General features: G+C 37.0%; 1 protein-coding gene across 1 annotated transcript; it reads left to right on the top strand.

Moving 5' to 3' along the window:
* Positions 1-11,930: 11,930 nt before the first annotated feature.
* LOC121972476 (tubulin beta chain-like) lies at positions 11,931-14,023 on the top strand. The gene is made up of 3 exons (XM_042524142.1): positions 11,931-12,391; positions 12,748-13,017; positions 13,120-14,023. Exons 1-3 carry the CDS (start codon positions 11,998-12,000, stop codon positions 13,797-13,799), a joined length of 1,344 nt encoding a protein of 447 aa, XP_042380076.1. The 5' UTR covers positions 11,931-11,997; the 3' UTR covers positions 13,800-14,023.
* The last annotated feature ends 10,174 nt before the right edge of the window (positions 14,024-24,197 follow it).

Genomic DNA, 24,197 nt, shown 5'->3' with positions numbered 1-24,197 from the left:
TAAGGTATGCATTAAATGCTTTTCCACGTAATAGTTTATGGGCATCAATCGTAGATGCCTACAAGATTTCTAAAAATCTTTCTAAGTTAAAATTAGACGAGTTTTTCTGTGAATTAGAATTACATGAACAAACTAATGCTGGAGCCGAGAAAGGTATAGCTTTATTTGCAGTTCGTCCAAGGAAAAGAAGATTCCGACCAAGACTCCGAAGACGAAGAACACCTGGTGAACTTGGTAAGAAAAATGTTCACCAGGAGAAAAAGGAGCTTCAGCAAAAAGGACCTTCAAAAGATCAGTTCTCCCTCAGAACAAAAGAATGTGACTTCCTTCGGTTGCAATAAAAAGGGACACTACAAGAACGAATGCCCAAAACTGAAGTTCGACAAACCGAAGCCAACAAAAAAGAAGGCCCTCAAAGCAACGTGGGACGACTCCTCAGACGAATCGGAGGAAGAAGAGCAGAAACATCAGAGCCACCTCGCACTGATGGCCCGCGAAGCTGAAACAAAAGACGAGTCGGAAGATGAAGACGGGTCTGAACCCGAAACAAGCCACGAGTCCGTACTCGTTTCCGAAGGCCCGAATGAGGTAGATTTTAATTTAAACAAAAAAATTTTTAGAATTATTTCTGTTTAAATAGTAAATTGATTAAACTAGAAAATGAAAATAAATCACTTCTTGAGGAAAATCAAAACCTCAAGGAACAAAAAGAAAATACAAATCCAATTCAAGATCTAACACTTGAGGAGGAGAATTTATCATTAAAAAATGAGATTAACAATTTAAAAGAAATGCTAGAAAAATTTACAACAAGATCAAAAAATCTTGACTTAATCCTAAGCAATCAAAAAGCATGTTATAATAAAACCGGACTCGGATATAAGTCGAACTCAAATAAAACTTTTAAATCATTAATAACTCAATACAAATCAACTAATCAAGCTTGGGTTCCAAAAGCGTGTCTGACCACGCAAGTAGGACTTAATCAATATTATATACCTAAAGAAAAAGTATATTATATAAACTCGATTAAACCAAATAAAAAACCAAAATACAAACCTAAATCGAAAAATTCAAAATTTAAAACTCAACAAAATATAAACTATCACCAAGTTAATTATAACTATCAAAGGAATCGACACAAAGTTAAAACCAAAATTTAAACAAATGGCCAATAATTCAGGGGGAGGCTCCAGAATAGCTGGCACCTCCAAAACTAACTTACCCGACAGGGTAACCTAAAACAAACTAACCCGGCAGGGTAATTAGGATTAGTTAAAAAGAGACCAAGTTTAACTTGAATCATGGTACTGGTGAAGTTTTTGGATGATAGTACGTTAGGGAAACTTGGGCATCGCATGTCTAGAAAAATATGGTTTCGATCTGGTGCATTTGGCCAAGTGGAACTGACCGAAGCTACCCTTAAATGAATCCTAACCAGTTAGACCAAGATTTAGTACTAAGCTCCGTGGATAGGACTATTCGGAAAACCTCGAAAGGTTGGTTACTTCTAATGACGTCCATGTGACTCACCAAGCTTAGAAGTTTATCCGAAGATTGCCTATTTGTGGAGACCAAAGCTAAATCTGAATCTAACACAAGTTAAACCAAAACTCCATAATTAAAAATTCAATTTCATCTCACAAAATCATAGGATTCCCTGATTGATAATATAGATCGGGTGAGATAAATAAGGCTTAAATTCACTTTAAAAAAAAATTTCAAAATTTTAATTTTAAACTTAAAGATTAATTTTAAAATTTTAATTTTAAACTCAAAAATAAATTTCAAAATTTTAATTTTAAACTCAAAAATGAATTTCAAATTTTTAATTTTAAACTTAAAGATTAATTTCAAAATTTTAATTTTTAACTCAAAAATTAATTTCAAAATTTTAATTTTAAACTTAAAAATTAATTTCAAAATTTTAATTTTAAACTTAAAAATTAATTTCAAAATTTTAATTTTAAACTTAAAGATTAATTTCAAAATTTTAATTTTTAACTCAAAAATTAATTTCAAAATTTTAATTTTAAACTTAAAAATTAATTTCAAAATTTTAATTTTAAACTGAAAGATTAATTTTAAAATTTTAATTTTTAACTCAAAAATTAATTTCAAAATTTTAATTTTAAACTCAAAAATGAATTTCAAAATTTTAATTTTAAACTTAAAGATTAATTTCAAAATTTTAATTTTTAACTCAAAAATTAATTTCAAAATTTTAATTTTTAACTTAAAAATTAATTTCAAAATTTTAATTTTAAACTTAAAAATTAATTTCAAAATTTTTATTTTTAACTTAAAAATTAATTTCAAAATTTTAATTTTAAACTCAAAAATTAATTTCAAAATTTTAATTTTAAACTTAAAAATTAATTTCAAAATTTTAATTTTAAACTTAAAAATTAATTTCAAAAATTTCAATTTTAAACTTAAAAATTAATTTCAAAATTTTAATTTTAAACTTAAAAATTAATTTCGAAATTTTAATTTTAAACTTAAAAATTAATTTCAAAATTTTAATTTTAAACTTAAAAATAAATTTCAAATTTTAATTTTAAAACTTAAAAATTAATTTCAAATTTTAAAACTCAATTTCAAAATTTTAATTTAAAAAAAAAAAACGTCAAACACCAGGGGCGGGCGCCCCTGGTATTCTCCTCCAGGGCGCCCGGAAAGGCTCCGGGCGCCCGGAGCTCCCTATAAATAAGGGGCAGCGGGCGCCCCCAACCCTTGCCCCACAAACTCTTACTTTTGACAAGGTTCACTCCGAACCTCAGTGCAAAAGTATTTGAAATCAAATTTTTCTTGCGGTGAAGACACTGCTGCGATTCAACCGAGGTCGTCAGATCTATATTTGTCGATGGCTCCTCGGTAAAACTTCTTCCCCTCTCTAAAAATTTATTAGAATTTGTCTTCTCTTTTTTCTTAGAATATTTTTTTATATATACAGTAGGAAACGAACAAATACTGGTGTTGGACCCTCTAATGCTAGCACTGACCCTAGGTTTCCCACAGATGAACTAAGGATTAAGTTTGAGTCAACCGTTTATAAGGCCATTAGGACTACCTGCATAGATAGATCGTTCTTTCTAGGTTCATGTCCCTCCGTTATAGAGGTTATAAACCACTATAACTTAAAGAACCTTATCGAGTGTACCAGTCCAGTAAACATAAGTCTGTGTGCTGAATTTTGCAATAACCTAGTGAAAGTAGACGATCTCACCTATACCACTAGGGCAGCAGGTACTGATATCACATTTTTCCCTACGACTATCCGAGAGTTTTTAGAGTTACGTCCATCTACTTGTTCTTTTTTGTGTTATCCTCCCAGGGATCTACCATTCGGAGATCCCTACTCACATATTACTCTCGATACGATTTATTCGTATTTTTTTGGGGGAGAGCGAGATCCCACTGTGACCCAGTTTAGGTCGGTAGAACTTAGAGTCCAGGACTACGCTCTTTATAGGGTATTAGTCCTTTGCATTTTATCACTGACTACTCGGGACATCGCTGTGATGCGCCCATTCCATTCATTTTTACTCTATGCCCTGAGTCATAGGTTAGATATTGACATCAGCCTACATATCCTCTCCACCATTATCTACTCAGCTGGATACGTGACTGATAGACGAGTCCACATGTCATTCTGTCACATTCTGACAGCCTATATGTCCTCATTGCACATTGATGTCACTAGAGGAGACATTGCCTATATGACCGAGTTCGATGTTATAGCAGCTCGGAACTTCTCCCTAGCTGGTATCCATGTAGATGGGATGACGGGACTATGTCTTGGCGGAGGGGGGCACAGCACCAGCCCGATCCAGACGCACAGGTGGACAAGTTCATGCTTGCACTGTTTCCAGAGGAAGCTGCACCGGCTCCACCACCGCCCCCAGCTCGAGCACCACGTCACGCTCCCCGCACTCTAGCCGACCGTATGACCGGACTAGAGAGAGCTATGGCGAGTCTCCAGCAGGAGAACTCTGATTTTCATCGAGTTACGAGCTGCCGGGGAGACCCGACACACTGAGCTGATGGCGCTTCTCCGATCCTTGGGATCTGGACCACCCCCTTCATCATCTCAGTAGCTCTAGTTATGCCTCACTTCTGTAGCTACACTACCTGTAAAATACTTTGGATCTATCTAGTGATATTTCAGACTTGCATTGATTATGTTCTATCTTGGTAGCCTAGGAAGTTTGAATTTCAAAATCGTTTTCAAAAATAATTGTTTTCAAATTATAAGTTAAACCTGTTTGTTTTCAAAACTTTCCATTTTTAGATTTTCAAAAACAGTTTTGGTCGTAGACTAGTTTTGAATTCTTAGAAAGCATGTACCCATAGAACTAGTCTTTGAGCATCTCACCAACACCATAGGTTTACCTTGCTTGTGTTTGACAAACATAGAAAGGGGTGAGATGCATAGGCCAACTGTCTGGACTTAAGATGCTTATTTCAGTGCATCAACATAAGTCTGGACGTTATATACAAATCAGACATTAATCAGATTAAGTTCATCAGTCAAGACAAACACTGGCTGCTTATAATCAACTTAATCTGACTAACCAAGTGAAAGCTACTATCTTCTGATAGTTAGTTAGTACCTAATTGGTTAGACAGCTGTTTAATTTTAAGTGTCAAATTCAGGGGGAGAAATTAATTAAAATTTTGTATATTTGAAAAATGCTTTTGTACATCTATTTTAAAACTAACTTATCTTTGAACACTAGTTTTCAAGAAATTAAATTTAACTGAGTGTTTGAAAAATTAGAAGTTTAAAAAATCCCACCTAATATTTAAAACTTGATCTTGAAATTTAGAACTTATACACTTATGCTTGAAAATTAGACTATCTACACTTAGCTATTTTTCTAAAAGCTAAAAGATAATACTTTAAACAAGTTTTCAAAAGTTTAAACTCTCCCAGATTAACTTGACATTATTTCTTACTTTGTCTGAAATCTATGTATATGCTTACTTAAACCATTGCCTATTTTTGATGAATGTCAAAGGGGGAGGGTTAGGTGGTTAAGTTAGCTAAACCAAATTGAAAACACCAAAACTAACTTTAAAAAACCATGTACCTGTTTTATTTATTTTTTACGTCTTTTCACTAACTTAACCAGGTTGTCATTCCATCAAAAAGGGGGAGATTGTTGGTGCGGGTAGCACTAACGGTCTAACCTAGGTTTTGATGAATGACAAATGGGTTAAGTTAGTTTTGTTGTTGTCTGACACTTTGATCGAGTGTGCAGGAGAAGTCCAGACAGGTCGACGGGCTGACTGGATGTCTGGCACGAAGCCCAGCTAGGTCGACGGGCTGACCGGATAGCTGGCGAGAAGTCCAAGCAGGTCGACGGGCTGACCGGACGCTTGGCGAGAAGTCCAGCTAGGTCAATGGGCTGACCGGATAGCTGGCGAGAAGTCCAGACGGGTCGAAGGGCTGACCGGACGTCTGGCAGGTGAGTAAAGGTAAGTCACTGGAAGGGAGTGACTGCGAGGACGCGTTCCCGGGAAGGGAACATTAGGCGTCGATCCGGCTTAGATCCATTTCGGATGTCTAAGTCGAGATCGTGACTAGATTCCGGTCTCAGAAAGACGGAATCTAAGTCATACTATTTGTGCTAATTCATACTATTATAAAATGTGCTAACAATCTATTTTGCAGGATATATATTGCCTCGGACTAACTTTGTTTTACAGGAAAAGGGAGTTTTCTGGAACAAGGTGGTCCAGGCGCCCGGAGGTCTGGGCGCCCGGAAAGCAAATTATATCCAGGCCAAGTCGTCGCCACGTGGAGCATCTCGGTTTGAGCAGCTACGTCACATTCCAGGCGCCCGGAAGGAATCCAGGCGCCCGGAGCAACATATAAAAGAAGCCCTAGGCAGGAGCTTCAGAATAAACTTTTCACATCTGAGAACTCTGAGATTACTCGCTCTGCTGCTCTGCGCTCCAACGACGCTCACAAAGCTCCGACGACATGATCCCGCTCTTTTAAATTCCTTGTCTGTTGGTACAACTTTGTTTTTCTTTTCATTAGCATCTTTTTGTACTTAAATTGTAATTATCCGAATTGCGAGTGAATTGCCCAACGAAAGTACTCAAGGAGTACGGGCCTTCGAGTAGGAGTCGTCACAGGCTCTGAACGAAGTAAAAAATCCTGTGTCTACTTTACTTTTCCACTGCGCTTATACTCGATATTTTCAAATCGATATTCACCCCCCCCCCCCCTCTATCGAATCTAACGGTCCTACAATGATATTTCCTAATAAAAGTGATACTAATAGATAGCTTAGGTCGTGGGCTTTCCAAATATATGATCAATTTCATAATGAACCGTGATGAATAAGTTAATCAAAGTGATGGTAAGAAATTTTAAATATATAATATTAATTTTTTAATCAGGGGTGGTCGCACCCCTCTCCTCCATGTAGATACGCCCCTGATTTAATCCCATGTTCCTCCGCAACTTCATGATCATCTTAGATAATTTATCGATGATTCATTAGGTCCCATAGCAGGAATAGGGACATATTGAATTTTTAATATGGTATTGAAAATTTTTCGTATATAAAATTTTTTTGATACGGTATATGGTTTCATATGAAAAATCACTGATCACAACCCTTTACACGACAATGACATCCATTGAATAAACCTTCAATAAATTGGAAAAAAATCATTCATTAATTGTTAGTCAAATAAAATTTTCTATTTGTCAAAATTTATATTATATGGTAAAATATGATAATGAGGGGTGTTTGGTTGATGAGTTTGGGAATGAAGGAATGGAATGATAGTAAAAGATAGTGTTTGGATTGTGAGTTTGAGAATAATAATTTGGGAATGATTTCTAGATTTATGGGAATCAACAAAACTCATATAACTAGGTGAGTTTCATTTCCATTTCCATTCCCATTCAACCTTACTATCAAACTCATATCCATAGTCATTCCCATCATTTAACCAAACGTCACCTAAATGTTTCGATATCATCATCCCCCATTAAATATAAATAGATAAATCATAGAAATTTTCATTTAATAATAATAGCCTATGAAGACGACTGAGATTCAAATCCTAAATCTCATGGTAACAGTACCTTATGTACTAACCACTAAATCTTTTCGAGAGGACATAATAGTAACATATGAAGGATGAGATGAATGATATCCCTAGTATCGATTCCATAAATACAAAGGGAGGTAAATAAAGATATACAAGTGTTAGGTGCATAGTGAGATAAATCCTAGAACGTTAATTTTTAAAAATCAATCCCTGATTATTATGTCGAAAAATTCATGTCAACTATTTTAATTTACCACTTAGTTTTTTAAGATGAGTATTTTATCATGCACACACATATCATGGTAAATAAAAGCAATAAATATGGAAAATCAATTTTCCAACTATTATAGCTTCTTCCATCAATGTCCTCCGTGTGCTGCTAACCCTAGCTGTTGCCATCTTTAGCCACCGCAATCGGGTCTAGTCGTCGCATCTATCTTGCTTCTTATTCCTCTGCGTCTCTGGTCCTCAAATAGTACCACGCCTCGTAAGGATACGATCCGCGACAAAAATAGAATTTTACATTTATCGATCCTATATTCCACGAAGGAATGTACATGTAATCTAGATCGAACAAAAAGTAAAATCCTAAAACTAATACAGCTCCTACTGTATTTAATACATACAATCATGCACACACATAAAATGCCCTCAACATGTCCCAGGGTCCAATCACACACAAACACATTAGGGCCATAATAGTTGAATCTAGGATGTCTGTAACCACAGAGTTAATCTATTTGCACATCCTACTATTATCATGCCTAAAATATGTACGACATGTGCATAATTAAACTGAAAAACCAAATACATAGAGTCAATATCCTAGCTCTGATACCAATTGTTGGTTGCTACTCGGAATATCGTACCGGTTCCCCTGTACAAAAATTTTGTACAAGTCTTGAACATTTCCTAACAACCTATTGTGTTCTTTAGAAATTAAATTTGGAATCGCAAACAGAACTTAACATTATTGATCCCAAATTCAACTTATCTGTTCTTAGAGGTTTAGACTTGGATCGCAAACGATGCTTAATATTATTAACCCAAATCCACCCATGTTACAAAGTTAATTAAATATTTATTTCAGAGATCGGCTTCCAAGTTAAACATGGCGAGGCACTACGCCTTCTTGGGTGTGGGATCATCCACCACTTCCTAGACAAAGCCTTTCAACGAAATTCAATATTTAATCTCCTTATAGTAACCCTAAGTTTAAACACTACGAACAATCGAATTACAAGATCGAAAAACAAAAGAAACACATAATCAAAACATAAAATCGATTGCCTAGAATCGTTAGCCTCTTATGTTTGGTATTTCAAAATCCATACAAATACAACTAGCATGAAGCGGAATAAGACAACTAGTTATACCTTTCTTTGTAGCTAAAGACCTCTTGATCTTCTGTTGTATTCCTCACCTCCTCTTGGACGTCGTGTGGGCGGCGATCTACCAAGATGAATTCCACCGGAACCACTTCTTCTTCTCCAAGACTCTTGAGCCATCAAGGGATGCCAAAATAGGAAATTTTCTTCTCTTCTTCTTCCTCTCCAAGCAATCGGCCACCAAGATGATGAAGCTTGAAGAACCGCCGGCCTCAAAGGAAGAAAACAAAAGAGAAGAGAATGGAAGAGATTCGGCCACCAAGGAATCAAGGCTTGTGTGTCGTTGGCCCTTGAAGAAACAATAAGGGTGTCGGCCACACAATGAAGAGAGGAGAAAGCATAGGTTGTGTTATCTCATGAGGCATCCTCTCCATCTCTTTTATAATCCTTGATCTTGGTAAAAAAGGAAAGTTTAATTAAAACTTACTTTTCTTCTCCCTATGGCCGACCACATCATGGAGTCTAAAAAGGAAAAAATTTTACAACAAAAAATTAAAGCTTCCTTTTAAACCATGATGTCTACAAAAAAGGAAAGTTTTAAACATAATTAAAACTTTTTTATTTGTGGTCTCTCTTTAAAATAGGAAATTTTAATAACAATTAAAATATCTCTTTTTAAATTTCCTATTGCACATGACAATAAAGGAAAGTTTTAAAAATTAATCTTTCTCTTTTAAAACATATAGACAACTACAAAAAAAGGAATGATTAATTAAAACTTCTCTTTTTAAATCATGGTTACATAAAAGGAAAGTATTATCAAAAATTAAAATCTTTCTTTTAAATATCATAGACAACTACAAATAAGGAAAGATTTTAACAAAACTAAAATCTCTCTTTAATCTTTTGTAAATAGCTATAAAAGGAAAGATTTTAAAATCTAAAACTCTCTTTTTAAAATCATGAGGATGACTATAAAAGGAAATTTTAAAAATAAAATTTCCCTTTTAAATCCCTTTCATGAATGACTACAAAAGGAAATATTTTAACAAAAAATAAAATCTCCCTTTAATCCTATGTGGCCGGCCCCATGCTTGGACACTAAGCATGCATGGTTTGGCCGGCCACTACTTGGGCTCCAAGCCTATGCTTGGCCGGCCCCCTTGCTCCAAGCATGGTTGTGTCCGGCCCATTACTTGGATAAGAAGTGGACTTAGTGGATACAAGGTTTTATAGAGGCTACAACAAGGACCGAGAGGAGAAATTGATTTTGGTCTCCCGATGCGCTTAAGCTTCCTGTGTTCGCCCCGAACACCCAACTCAAGTTCATCAATAATAACTCATACCACTAAAGAGTTATTATTGAACTACCGCACCAATCCCAAATTACATTATGAGCTCCTTCTTATTATGAGTGTATTAATCTCCCTGTGTTTAAGATATAGAATGCCCACTAATTAAATGAGTTACTGACAACTCACTTAATTAATATTTAGCTCCAAGAGTAGTACCACTCAACTTCATTGTCATGTCGGACTAGGTCCACCTGCAGGGTTTACATGACAATCCTTATGAGCTCCTCAAGGGGACATCATCAACCTAGATTACTAGGCCATAGTTTCATTCTATAGTCAACAACACACCATATAAATAATATCATTTTCCAACTTATCAGACCTACTAATTTAACGAGCTAAATCGCACCCTTTGATAAATTAAAGAAATAAATATTAAATATACGCGCTTGTTATTATATCATGATTAAGAGTACACACTTGCATAATAACAGAGGTTTTGTTCTTTTATATAGTCAGTATAAAAAGAAACTACATCAAATGGTCCTGCTCAATACACTCATAATGTACTAGTGTAATTTTATAGTCTAGATAAACTAATACCAAATTACACTACAACCACTCCAATGATTTGTCCATTCCATCTTGGTTGTAAGCTACTATTTATAATTTATAAGGATCTGATAACATGATCTACTGTGTGTCTCCTCACATCATGTTATCTATAATATAAATTAAATGAGCAACTACACTTAACATAAATGTAGATATTTGACTAATGTGATTCTTATTTTTAAATAAATATTTATACAAAAAGTTAGACTTTTAGTATACATTCCAATAATAATAGTAGCATATGAAAGATGAGATACCTTGTGGGGACTTTCACACCCATTAAAAATCGATCTAGACTTATCTATAATAATACCATCACATTTGTGCTAACACGTGGGGCTGTCAACATTCATATCAATCATTAGCTTAGTTATTATTACTTGTCTTACAACTTTTATAAATTTATATAAAAGTTTAGCGCTTAATTCTGATAACAAATAATGAGTAAAACTTCTTAAATAAATATAGATTTACTATATCCTATATTAAGGATGTCCATAATATCGATTCTATCAATATAAAAAGAGATAAATAAAGATATATAAATGTTAGATGCACGATGAGAGATCGTTAATTTTTAAAAATCAATCATTGATTATTTTGTCAAAAAATTTACGTCAACTATTTTAATTTATCAAATTATTTGATAAGATAATAGTTGAATTTCAAATTTATTTTTTTCTATTTATATAAAAAATAAACATTAACTAATTTAAAATAGTCGTCAGATTCTTTTAAATAATTATTGTTGCTTGTTTTCTTTTGTTAAATATAAAAATTAAAATTGTTGTTTTAAATTAGGGATGGCAATTTTCCCCGTGGGTTTGGGGCCCCGCGGGAAAAACCCGAAATGAGAATGGGGATTCCCGATTTTTCGGGGATGGGGCGGGTTTGGGGCGGGTATGAGAATACTATCCCCATCCCCGAACCCGCCCCGAATATTATTATTATTAATATTAATAAATACTAATATGATTTTTTAAAAAAATATTAATAATAGTGTTAATATTAATATTAAAATTTTTGAAAATATTATTAATAATAATATTATTGATATTGATATTAATATTAATATTATTATTATTAATTATTATTAAATAATAATAATAATAATATAAATTAATTTAGAAATGGGACGGGGATGGGGAATCCTCGAACCCGTGGATTCGGGTTCGGGGAATCTCCGAACTCGAAAAAATGAAAACGGGACGGGGATAAGAATGACAAATCCGGCCCTGCCCCGGCCCGTTGCCATCCCTATTTTAAACGTAGAGGGCATTTTCGCTTAGAAAGAGGTTTATGTTTAAGAACGTTTTATTTGGGGATTTAGTTTTCTATTATAAGGCCTACTATTTAAAAAATCACGTTTGGTTTGTTTATGGTTAAAACACGCATCTCCTTTACTTTTCGGTTATTATTAGCAATTAATTAGGGTTTCACTCGGCGTTCCGAGGACTCTCTATTTATATTCGAAATTCAAAATTCCCCCTAAAACCTTAACGTCCGTTACTCACGGGACCTACCGTAAAGCAGCACCGGACTGCTCTCGTCAACGTCCGTTATCTTCTTCCTAGCTCTATTTAAAGAGACCAACAAAAACCCTTACAGGCTTGTCCTCTCAGCCGCTGCTCTTTCTTCTCTCTCTCTCCCCTTCGTCTTCGTGAGTCGCCGAGATCAATATGAGGGAGATCTTGCACGTCCAGGGCGGGCAATGCGGGAACCAGATCGGCGCCAAGTTCTGGGAGGTGGTGTGCGCGGAGCACGGGATCGACGCCACCGGGCGCTACGGCGGCGACTCCGACCTGCAGTTGGAGAGGGTGGATGTGTACTACAACGAGGCCAGCGGTGGCCGGTATGTGCCGCGCGCGGTGCTCATGGATCTGGAGCCCGGCACCATGGACAGCATTCGGTCGGGGCCATACGGCCAGATCTTCCGCCCCGACAACTTCGTCTTCGGCCAGTCCGGCGCCGGGAACAACTGGGCCAAAGGGCACTACACGGAGGGAGCCGAGCTCATCGATGCCGTGCTTGACGTTGTCAGAAAGGAGGCCGAGAATTGCGATTGCCTTCAAGGTCCGATCTCCTTCATTCCCCCATTTTGACTATTTTATTTTTTCTATTCTATCTAAATGATATGTGCTTGCTGACATGCGTTCTAAGTTTCACTTTTTATATTGTGCCTGCCCCTGGTTTTGATCATTCATGAGATAACTTACCTGCAATTTGTCTACTCATTCCATTTTGTCTATGAATCAGATTCATGATTTTTCTTTAAATTCTTATTTCGTCTGTCCATATCTATGCTTACTTATTTGAAGCTATATCGTTTCTACATTTCCTTCTTGCTCTTATTAAGTTGATGAAGAAATCCCCAAAGTGAAAATTAGTTGAACACTTGAACTAATATTTGTGCAGTTTAAATTCATCAGGATTCCAAGTTTGCCATTCACTTGGAGGTGGAACGGGATCTGGAATGGGGACACTCCTGATCTCTAAGATAAGAGAGGAGTACCCTGATCGCATGATGATGACGTTCTCTGTCTTTCCATCACCTAAAGTATCTGATACAGTTGTTGAACCCTACAATGCTACTCTCTCTGTTCATCAGCTTGTTGAAAATGCCGATGAATGCATGGTGTTGGATAATGAAGCTCTGTATGACATTTGTTTCCGTACTCTCAAGCTAGCAACTCCAAGTTGTAAGTTTTGGCAGCTTGAATTTATTATTTTCTACTATCATGTTAAAATTCGTATTCAGCATTTCTAATTTGATAAGCGTTTTGGTGACCGACTAAAACCAGTTGGTGATCTGAATCATCTGATATCGGCTACTATGAGTGGGGTTACTTGCTGTCTCCGATTTCCTGGGCAGCTCAACTCAGACCTCCGAAAGCTTGCCGTTAATCTCATCCCTTTTCCTCGTCTTCACTTCTTCATGGTTGGATTTGCGCCCCTCACTTCTCATGGATCCCAGCAGTATCGAGCCCTTACAGTTCCTGAGCTCACTCAACAAATGTGGGACTCCAAGAACATGATGTGTGCAGCTGATCCTCGCCATGGACGTTATCTGACTGCGTCAGCTATGTTCCGTGGCAAAATGAGTACCAAAGAGGTGGATGAGCAGATGCTGAACGTGCAGAACAAGAATTCATCTTACTTTGTAGAATGGATCCCTAACAATGTGAAGTCAACTGTCTGTGACATACCTCCAACTGGACTAAAGATGTCATCAACCTTTATTGGAAATTCAACTTCGATCCAGGAGATGTTTCGTCGTGTCAGTGAGCAATTCACTGCCATGTTCAGAAGGAAGGCCTTCTTGCATTGGTACACTGGAGAGGGAATGGATGAGATGGAATTCACTGAGGCAGAAAGTAACATGAATGATCTGGTAGCTGAATATCAACAGTACCAGGATGCAACAGCTGATGATGTTGAATATGAAGACGAGGAGGAAGCTGAATATCAAGAGGAGGCTTGATACTCACCTATTATAATCCATTCCAATCTTTTTTATTCTGTTCGATAAAGCTTAGACCATATCAACTATGTTTGTTTTTGTTTTGTGGCATGAATTATTAACTACGATCTAAATGTCCTTGTTGATGGTTTGGACCATTGAATTCATGCATTGATTGTATTTATGATTCTTATTGTGTTATGCATGATAACTATTTTCAAAATATATATTCTAAAGTTTGCACACTTTATAGTATTGATGTTATCTATCTGTTTTTGTTCTCGTATTCAACTCATTATATCACATAACATCATTTGGTTTTCAGTTGCCGCAAAATAGAAATCTGATTGTAATATTGTATCTCAATCCTAATTTGGAAATAAGCTTATTTAATTGTTATACAAATTCTAAAATCACATATCCATTTCTCGGTTTATCCCTTGTCCCTTCGTGCTAGAACCCTCCTTTGCTCGGGTCCTTTGTTGTACTTCTATTCTTGATGCTTGCACAAGAATTTGGCCGAAGATCCAAAATTTAGATATCTCATCTATTAGTCTTTTCGGCCGTTGTGTTTCTGTCCTGTTGGAGCGATCCAAGAGGGAAGCTCGAGGGAGGAGCGCAAGGCCTCGGTTCTCCGATTCCAGGGTGGCCTGTCTACTATTGATCCTCGGTTTCCTTTGTCTGTTTTTTTTCATTGGAATCATTATTTCTTTATAGAGTTTCTCAATAGGGGTGTAATCGATCCGAACCGAATCGAATTCTTGAATGTTTGAGTTTTACTTTTTTATAATCGAGCCGAGCTCGAGCTTTATTTAACGAATATATTCATGTCTCATAAGTTTATTCAAGTTTTTATGAGTCTAAACGAGCTTAATAAATATAAATTATAAAATTAAATATTATTAAAAACTGAATTATATATTTAGAAAAAATTATAATATTCTTATTAAAATTTATAATTTTATTCTAATAAATAAATTTAATATATTTGTCTATATTTTTCATAAGTAGTGTGTAAAATTTATAAATTCAATATTAAAACTATTATTTTTTTATTTAAAAGTTAATTCATGAACTTAACGAACATGTTCATGAACTAACGAGCCGAGTATTGTGAAAGTTAAGTTTGATTTGTTTATCTTAACGAGCCTCATTAAATGAGCTCAAACGAATTTTTATCGAATCAAACTTTGAATAGCTCACGAGCGACTTTTTCATTTGCACCCCTATTCTTCAATAGGTTCTTTCGATACCTAACACATCGGTTTGTCGCAATTGCCGATCAATCACTTTCAACTCCGTAGTCACAATTTACTAAGTCTAGGATTTTTGTGAAATTTAATTCGTTTCAACTACGTTGATCAGCGTCTAGTCCTGGGTAGTTTATTAACTCCTAGGAATATGGGGTTCTCGATTGTTATCCTACAAGTACATGGGGAAGTGAAACTATCTCAAGTAACTGTTGTGGTATACACGAGCATAAACTGATAACTTTGTGAGTTTGAATTCTTATTCAAAGCATTTCTTGTGATCCATGTGTATTCCTTTTGTAAGAAAAGACCGATTGACTGCAGCTGGATGCAAGCAGCAGGATATCCCACAAGTGAAGAAATTAGAAAACATTAATGCTTTTTGTCCTCTTAATGCAAGCACGGACATATACTGATCAAGGTGAATGGCGTGCCTATCAGCGCTTCATGGGGGTCGATATCTGCATCCGCATCTGAATCCGCGTTCATGGCGGCCGACAGTGCTTCATGTTCTTGTATTTTGATTTAGAATATTATTTTATCTAAATTCTTGTTGTTATTGATTGTTGTTGTTGTCGAAATTTTGAAGGATGTTTATTGTAGACCGTTAATTGTCGTGTTGTACTTGTATTTTGGTTTGCAAAATATTTTGTATAAATTGTTAGTTGTTATCGGATTGTTGCTTGATGTTGTTATTGAGATTTTATAATATATTTGTTATAAATTGATATTTTTTTTATTATAGATCTTGGTATCTGGGTTGAAAATTAATGCTTAAATTCATGTTGTTTTTGGATTATTATTGTTATTAAATTTTGTAATTTGCTGGTTGTGAATTGATATTTGTTGCGTTGTTATTATATTTTGGTTTGAAAATTATTTTATTTTACAGGACATAGTTGAACTCATCAGTCTTACTATCATCAATAGGTGTCCATATTATTCTCTTAGGACGATGCAATGATTAAGATATGAGATATTACTATATAAGATTTTAAGATCGAAATTCAGTACCTTTGAACATGTCTTTCCTTATATTTGACCATCTGTATTAATATCTAGTAATCATCCGTGATTTATCTCTTCCGTATTAATCTAGGGACGAATTAAAAGGGATACTAAGAATGAATAAATCACCTCTTACCACACCAATATGTGTAGTATTGTCAACAACATATCATTAATATACTAAAAGGTTGTTTCACAACCAAATTAACATGTTGGCCACTGGAAACTGATTTTTGATATCTGTTTTTCATAGATTTGTTGTGACTAGGAACTGGAATTTACTCTCTCATCAATTCTTGGGGGTTCACCATCATCATTGTTAAGTGGATATATTATACCTGCAACAACCTGGTTGATTTGATACATACCGAAGAAAATTTCTTTTGCTGTTAGTGTAATTTTATGGTATGACAGTTGTAAATTGGTGCTTTTCTGTGTTATAAATTTTGTTCTTTTTTGTTGAAAATTAATGTGCCTAATTTCTGGTTGAAAATTCTAGTTTGTATATAGTAAATTGATATTTGATATGTTATAAAATAATTTTATTTTTTTATTTGAAAAAAGATTTTTGTTGATATTTTATCACATGAGTACTTTTGTAAATAGATATTTGCTCTATGTTATATATTTAGAGCATGAATATATATATGGGTTATCATATTGATGTTTGAGGACATAAATTTATTTAAAAAATCTTAGGTGAGTATATATGTCTTGGTTTGAAGTGATTTAAAGTTTTTTTGAATCCATCAACTACTTTTGGATGAAATCGACTGATAAACTTCTATCATTTAGAAAATTAAAATTTTGATATTTTTCAAAAAAGATAGTTCAAGGAATTTATTTGTGGTATTTGTTAATGAGTATTATCATCGTAGCCCTTATAACTCTGCCTTTAAAAAAATTTCTTATGTTTGAATCAAGTTGAAAAAAATCACTACTCTCACATTGATGTTTGAGAACACGAATATATTATTGAGCCTTAGACAAGCACATCAATCAGAGTTTGAAGTGATTCTAAGTTGGCTAGGTTTATCAACTACTTTTGGATGAAATTGAATGATGGATATTCGTCATTCATAAAATCAAAATTTTAATATTTTCTGAAAGATAGAAGTTAAATGAACTCATTTGTGACGTTAGTTAATGAGTATCATCGTCGTACCCTTATAATAACCTTTGACATAATTATTGGAATGAGTTGAAAAAATAACTACTCTTAATATAGTATACACATTGATATTTAAGAGCATGGATATATTAAGGAGCTTCAGATGAGTACATCGATCTTGATCCAAAGTGATCAGAGTTCTCTAAATCTATCAGTCACTTTTGGATGAAACCGGTTGATAAACCTTCACCATTTAGAAAATAAAAAAAATGATATTTTTCAAAAGATGAAAGTTCAAGGTGTTGGTGTAGGGAGCACCAGATGATCAAACTTGAGTTTTGATTATGACAAAAGGTTCAAAAGTTAAAATGTCTTGTGATCTAACAAGTATGACTGAGCTTGCAGAAAAATCCTAAGTGTTCTTAGGCAAAAGTCCTAGTAGATTCTAGGTAGGTGGAAAACTCTAGGGGGAGGTAACCCTAGGTCCTAGGAGGTGGTAACCGTAGGTTGTGGAAAGTCCTAGCTGCGGCTAGGAAACGAAGTCCTGGTTCGGGGGACTGAGCAAAGCCTTGGTGGGTTGAAGACATTGGGCGAAATCCTAGGGTCGAGAATTCTAGGTGAAAATCTTGGGGGTCGCAGACACTAGGTAGAAGACTGGAAGGGTCAGGATCGGATGTTCAACATGAAGTCCTGACGTCTCAAACGCTGAGCAAAAGTCTAGACGGTTTGGAGGACCGATCTGGCAAAAGGTAATTTCTCTTAAGAGGAGTAGGTGAGGACGCGTTCCTCATTGAGGGAGCAGTAGGCGTCAATTCGACCTACGATTTTTGGAAAATATGAAAGTCAGAATCAGATAGTTCAGAGATTGTCAAGAAGTTCTTTTATTCACATTTTATTGTGCTAACTTTATCTTCCAAGGTATGTTTTGTATTTTGGACTAACATGGCTTGCAGGGAGTGAAAAGAACAAAATAAGCTCAGATGAACAGTGCTTAAGGCGCCTCTGGGGAGGTTGGAGGTGTTAGTATTAGCTTTAGTACTAATTATGAAATGATTGTAAAGTGCTCCTTTTGTATCATATTTCATTATTAATAAAGGCAAAGTTAGTTATTATATTTACTTCAATTCAGTGCTGAATGAATAAGTATAATAATGTCCTAGAGTAGAAGGTTCTAATCTACAACATATCAATTGGTTGAAGTGATAGTGAGATATTATAAATATACATAGAATACTACTCTTAACTATTCCTAGTCAAGCATTAATATGCAATGACAATATTAATACGTTGAGACTAGTATGTAGGTCAACGGATAACTTAATCTCACAAGTCATGGATATAAGATATCAGGTTGACACATGAGTATATATTAGAGAATATATATTGAATGACCCGTCATGAGAATGTTTCATGGATCGTTATATGTGTCATAAACATTCTCATGTGACTATTGGTATGAATAGTCCTTATACCTGAAGTCATTATAGTTCCCTATATAAGAAGTTGTATACTTTGGTATCGGCAAACGTCACCTGTAACAGGGTAGACTATAAATTCGATCACTGAGTATGCAATGAGTTATGCAGAGGGATGTAAGTGATATAGATGAAATATATTCCTTCCATATGACGGAAGCAATATTTGTGGACCCCTTGATTAGTAGGGCGCAAGAATCCATGATCATGCTCAAATGAGTCAATATGTGATATGGAGCTTATTTATTTTAGTGTTGATCCAGTGATAAGGACGGGGATCCTCGTCAGTGGGGGGTCAACGGCACGTGGAGGTCAAAGGTCAAGATAGTCAGCTCGGAGATCGGCCGACCGGACGGAACAGGCCTACCGATAGGGCCCTATAGGCCGACCGGCTGGGAATTCTCCGAACTGAATGGGAGACAACTTGACTAGGGGTTAGGTTTCCGATGCTCAAGGCACAGAGGTTTCAATGGTCGAGCGGGCGAACCGTTCGGCCGGTGCACCAGGCAACACAGGCAGGAGCAGTCTCGGCCAGGCATATAACCGATGCAAGGGTAATATACTTGCCGAGCGGCCGATCCGCTCGGCCCTGGAACCAACAAGGAGTGAAAGAGGACAAAGGAGACAGGGGATAGCATCATCCTCGAGACACCTGCCGCCGACAAGCAGCAGAGTTGGCGGCCGAGCCGTACACAGAATCGTACGGTGGAAGCTTCCACCGTCACATCCGAGATATGCTCGGACAATTGCGGAATGGTGCCAGAGGTACTTTTCTGACACAGACTTATTAAGGTATGTTTGGGGAAGTGTGCATGCGTCGAGAAACGTGCCAGCGCTTCCCCGGGGTCCTATATAAAGACCCCAGACGTCGATGAAGGTATGCGCAACTATTTACTGTAGCCACGTTATTCTGCCTCGTTCGTTGCCTGACTTGAGCGTCGGAGGGCCAACGCCGGGAAACCCCTCCCGGCTCGGCTTCTTTGCAGGATCGTCGGAGAGCTACATCGCTAGTCGAAGACAGCGGAGCGTGCCACGTCCCCAGCGTCCATCGACTCAGCGCTCGGACAGGATCAAATTGGCGCCGTCTGTGGGAACGGGGATCCTCGTCAGCGGGGGGTCAATGGCACGTGGAGGTCAAAGGTCAAGATAGTCAGCCCGGAGATCGGCCGATCGGACGGAGTAGGCCTACCGATAGGGCCCTGCAGCCGACCGACTGGGAATTCTCCGAACCGAATGGGAGACAACCTGACTAGGGGTCAGGTTTCCGATGCTCAAGGCACAGAAGTTTCAATGGTCGAGCGGGCGAACCGTTCGGCCGGTGCACCAGGCAACACAGGCAGGAGCAGTCTCGGCCAGGCATATAACCGATGCAAGGGTAATATACTTGCCAAGCGGCCGATCCGCTCGGCCCTGGAACCGACAAGGAGTGAAAGAGGACAAAGGAGACAGGGGATAGCATCATCCTCGAGACACCTGCCGCCGACAAGCAGCAGAGTTGGTGGCCGAGCCGTACACAGAATCGTACGGTGGAAGCTTCCACCGTCACATCCGGGATATGCTCGGACAATTGCGGAATGTGCCAGAGGTACTTTTCTGACACAGACTTGTTAAGGTATGTTTGGGGAAGTGTGCATGCGTCGAGAAACGTGCCCGCGCTTCCCCGGGGTCCTATATAAAGACCCCAGACGTCGACAAAGGTATGCGCAACTATTTACTGTAGCCACGTTATTCTGCCTCGTTCGTTGCCTGACTTGAGCGTCGGAGGGCCGTCGCCGGGAAACCCCTCCCGGCTCGGCTTCTTTGCAGGATCGTCGGAGAGCTACATCGCTTGTCTGAGACAGCGGAGCGTGCCACGTCCCCAGCGTCCATCGACTCAGCGCTCGGACAGGATCAAGTGTGTCTACTTAGAGATCAAGAAACACAAAAATTAATAAGAGGATGACACGATTTATGTCTCATTGATAAATCTAGATATCAAGGATTGAATGACTAAGTTATACAAGATAATAGACACGAAAAGGTAAATCTGATCTCAACATTCTTATCACTTGGGTAGCAATGATGCCTTGTTATATGTCACTCAATGCTTATGTATCTAAATGTTGATTTGGATACATTGCCAACGTTACGAGAACCTATTGGGTCACACACAAAAAATAAGTTGATTTGAAGATAAGTTCATATGATTGATTATTGGATTAAATATAATCTGAATTAGACTAATTGAGTTAGACTCAATTGGATCCAATTATTGGATTGAGTCTAATTCAAATTAGATTTATAGTGCCAATTTGGATTGATGTTCATGGAGCCAATTTAGATTGATATGGTTCAATGAGTTAGACTCATTGGGTGATGGTTCAATGAGTTAGACTCATTAGGTGAACTTGAATTCAACTAAGAAAATGAATGGTCAATTTTGAACCATTGGATTGAATGGTCAATTTTGAACCATTGGATTGGAAGACCAAAGGGCAAAACCCTTTAGTATTCATGAGATGGATATAAATATGACTTATGGATAAAATTTTCATTAGATGAAAAACTTTTAGTCTTCTTCCTTCTCTTGGTCGAAACCTCGTATCTTGGTTGCTAGCACAACCTTAGGTGGTTGCCTTCTTCACTTTGTGAGTTTGTGAGACAAACGAAGGCGTGTTCGTGTGGATATCGTTAGAGGCACGGACACATGATCGTACTGAGATCCTAGCTATCGGGAGATCGTGTGCACGCACCAAAGGTATAACTCCCTACTTCATGTAGAAACTTAGTATATGGTTTCCTTTCGCATGGATCTTTTGGAGAGGAACTAGATGTTTTTCGCTACATTTTTTCGTGTTTAGTGCCCTAGTTCCTTACAGGAGGCACCTCGAGCACCTTAGCTGAAAGCTCGCGTGGAGAGGCGGGGAGGCACCTTCCATGTGCCTGAATGCGCCTTGGAGTTGGGATGGACTTGGAAGGCACCTTCGGATGGATAAACAGTGCAAGCTGCAGAGCTTATTGATACCGAGAAGATGGGGATAAGTTGCAAAGCTGGAGATGCCTTCAATGGGGTCGAAGGCACCTTCAACAGCCCATAAAAGGCTAGTTCGAGCACAGGGCTGATAACAACTCATTCTTGCAATCTTTCACTTGTGCACTACTTCAAGGACGATCCTACGACTCTATGACGCGACTCCAATAACTGAAAGCACGACTTTCAAAATCCTTAAGTTGTTTGTATGTTTTACTTAATGCAAAGTTGTAATTTAATATACTTGTAATATTGGAACTGATAGTGGATTGTCCAACGAAAGTGATCGACGATTGCGGGACTTGGAATAAGAGTCGTCAAACACTCCGAACCAAGTAAACCAAAAGTGTCAAAATTTGTTTGCCTTTTCCTTTCTTTCATTTTTGCTACGTTATTCTTTGTTTTCTAAAAAGTGTGAAAAAACCGTGAGTGTTATTCACCCTTCTGTAGCACGTCTCAATCCAACAATTGGTATTAGAGTAGGGCCGCTCTGAATCAGTACAATTACTGTTCGAACATTTTTTGTCGCTTTTTCGTCCGTTTTCTTTTAAAATAAATTCTTACGTCTTTTTTCTATTTTTAAATTTTTGCTATAAGTTAGAATTGGTCTAATAACCTTTTCTGACAAATTTGTTGATTCGTTGAATTTTTTCTCAAAATTGGTGCAATACCATTCGAGCCGATTTATCACCTTATTTTCCTATTGCACTACTAATCCAAGACTAAGTCTTGGAATGAGTTTCATCATTTTTTGTCTTTGCAAGAATCTTTTTCTAGATGGTCCACCAAGAAGGCTACAGTACTGCATGCCCACCACTATTCTACAGCGAAGATTTCAACTACTGGAAGAGCCGAATAGAGTATCACCTCAAAATGTAAGTCGAAATGTGGATCATCATCTAAACCGGCTCCGCGCTTCCACTCGACGACAATGGAAAACCAATATTGTGCGAAAACTTGGACTCAAGTCTAATGAAGAAGATAGAGGCTGACGCCAAAGCAACTCAGACCCTCCAATATGGATTAACCAAAGAAGAGTTGAACCAGATCGTTCCCTTCAACAACGCCAAGGAGTTATGACAAAAGCTGATCAAGCTGCACGAGGGCACCTCCGACACTAAGGTAAGTAAGAGAGATTTAATTCTTAATAAATTGTATAACATCAAAATGTAGGATGCCGAATCGGCAAGTCAACCATACACCGAATCCAAGATCTACTCAACGACCTCCACGCGATCGGATAGGAAATGGAAAATCGCGACATTATCAGATATGCACTTAATGTCTTTCCAAGGAATACTTTGTGGGTATCCATGTTCCTTGGTATCCATGATAAATGCTTACAAAGTATTTAAGGATCTTTCATTAATTAAATTAGATGAGCTAATTTTGGAATTTAAAATTCACGAACAGACTAATGCACTGCCGGTAGAGAAAAGCATTACTTTGGTTGCAGGTATAAGCAGAATGTGGGAGCTAAAAATCAAGCGCCGAACTGAACCTGAGCTTGAAGACGAATCAAACTCAAAAGATGACGATGAGATCACTGCTAAGCTCGTCAACCTTGTATGAAAATTGTACAAGAAAAAGAAGGGCTTTACAAAACGCGAGATAAAAAAGGTGATCCAGTCAAAGACGACGCAACCAAGCCCAAACTCGAAACTGAAGTTTGAAACCACCTGCTACGACTACAACAAGAAGGGACATATCAAGCCTGAATGTCCAAACCAGAAGCAAAGAAAAAAGAAGACCTTGAAAGCAACGTGGTCCAAATCCTCAGAAGACTCGGACGAAGAGCACAAGCAAGCAAGCTTCATTGCTCTACCAACACAAGCGTACGTGGTCGAAACCGAGTTTGAGTTTGAAACCGGAGCTAAATCAGAAATCGAGTTCAAAAGAAGTCATGGATCCGTATCCATTTTTGAAGGGCCAAACAACATTGTAAGTTCTCTAGCCACTAGTACTCAAGTAGATGAATTATAAAATTGAATTGAATATTTATTGAGAAAATTAGCTAAGTCTAATATCCAAGTCAAGTCACTTCAAAAGGATATTGAATCCCTTAAGGAGGAGACTAATCCAAACTCTTTGACTGAACAAGTTCAAGATGGAACCTCAACTAAGTCCGATAATTTGATGAAGAGAATTCTAATTTAAAACTTAAGTCAAATAACTCAAGGATATATTGGAATGATTTACTTTGGGTTCTAAGAAATTTGATCTGATTTTTGAAAAACAAAAGGTTGTATATAATCGATCCAGACTCAGATATAAGGCTAAACAAAAATTCAGATCATACCTACCGTTAGTGAATTGATCAACTAAGAACATATTCTAAATACGAGTCTTCAAGTCTAATCTGACAAATTAAGTTGGACTTGATCAATATTAAATTCTCAAGAATCAAATTTATTATCTTGATAGACCTTATTGATACAATAACAAAAAGTTTAGGAATATATCAACTATGTTTGCTTTTGTTTTGGGGCATGAATTATAATCGTATGTATGATCTAAATATCGTTGTTTATGGTGACCATTGAATTCCTACACTAATACTAATTG

Source organism: Zingiber officinale, chromosome 1B (genome assembly GCF_018446385.1).
Source record: "Zingiber officinale cultivar Zhangliang chromosome 1B, Zo_v1.1, whole genome shotgun sequence".
Lineage (NCBI taxonomy): Eukaryota > Viridiplantae > Streptophyta > Magnoliopsida > Zingiberales > Zingiberaceae > Zingiber > Zingiber officinale.
The sequence above is the reverse complement of the archived record's forward strand: the minus strand, read 5'-3'. Positions and strand labels throughout refer to the sequence as shown.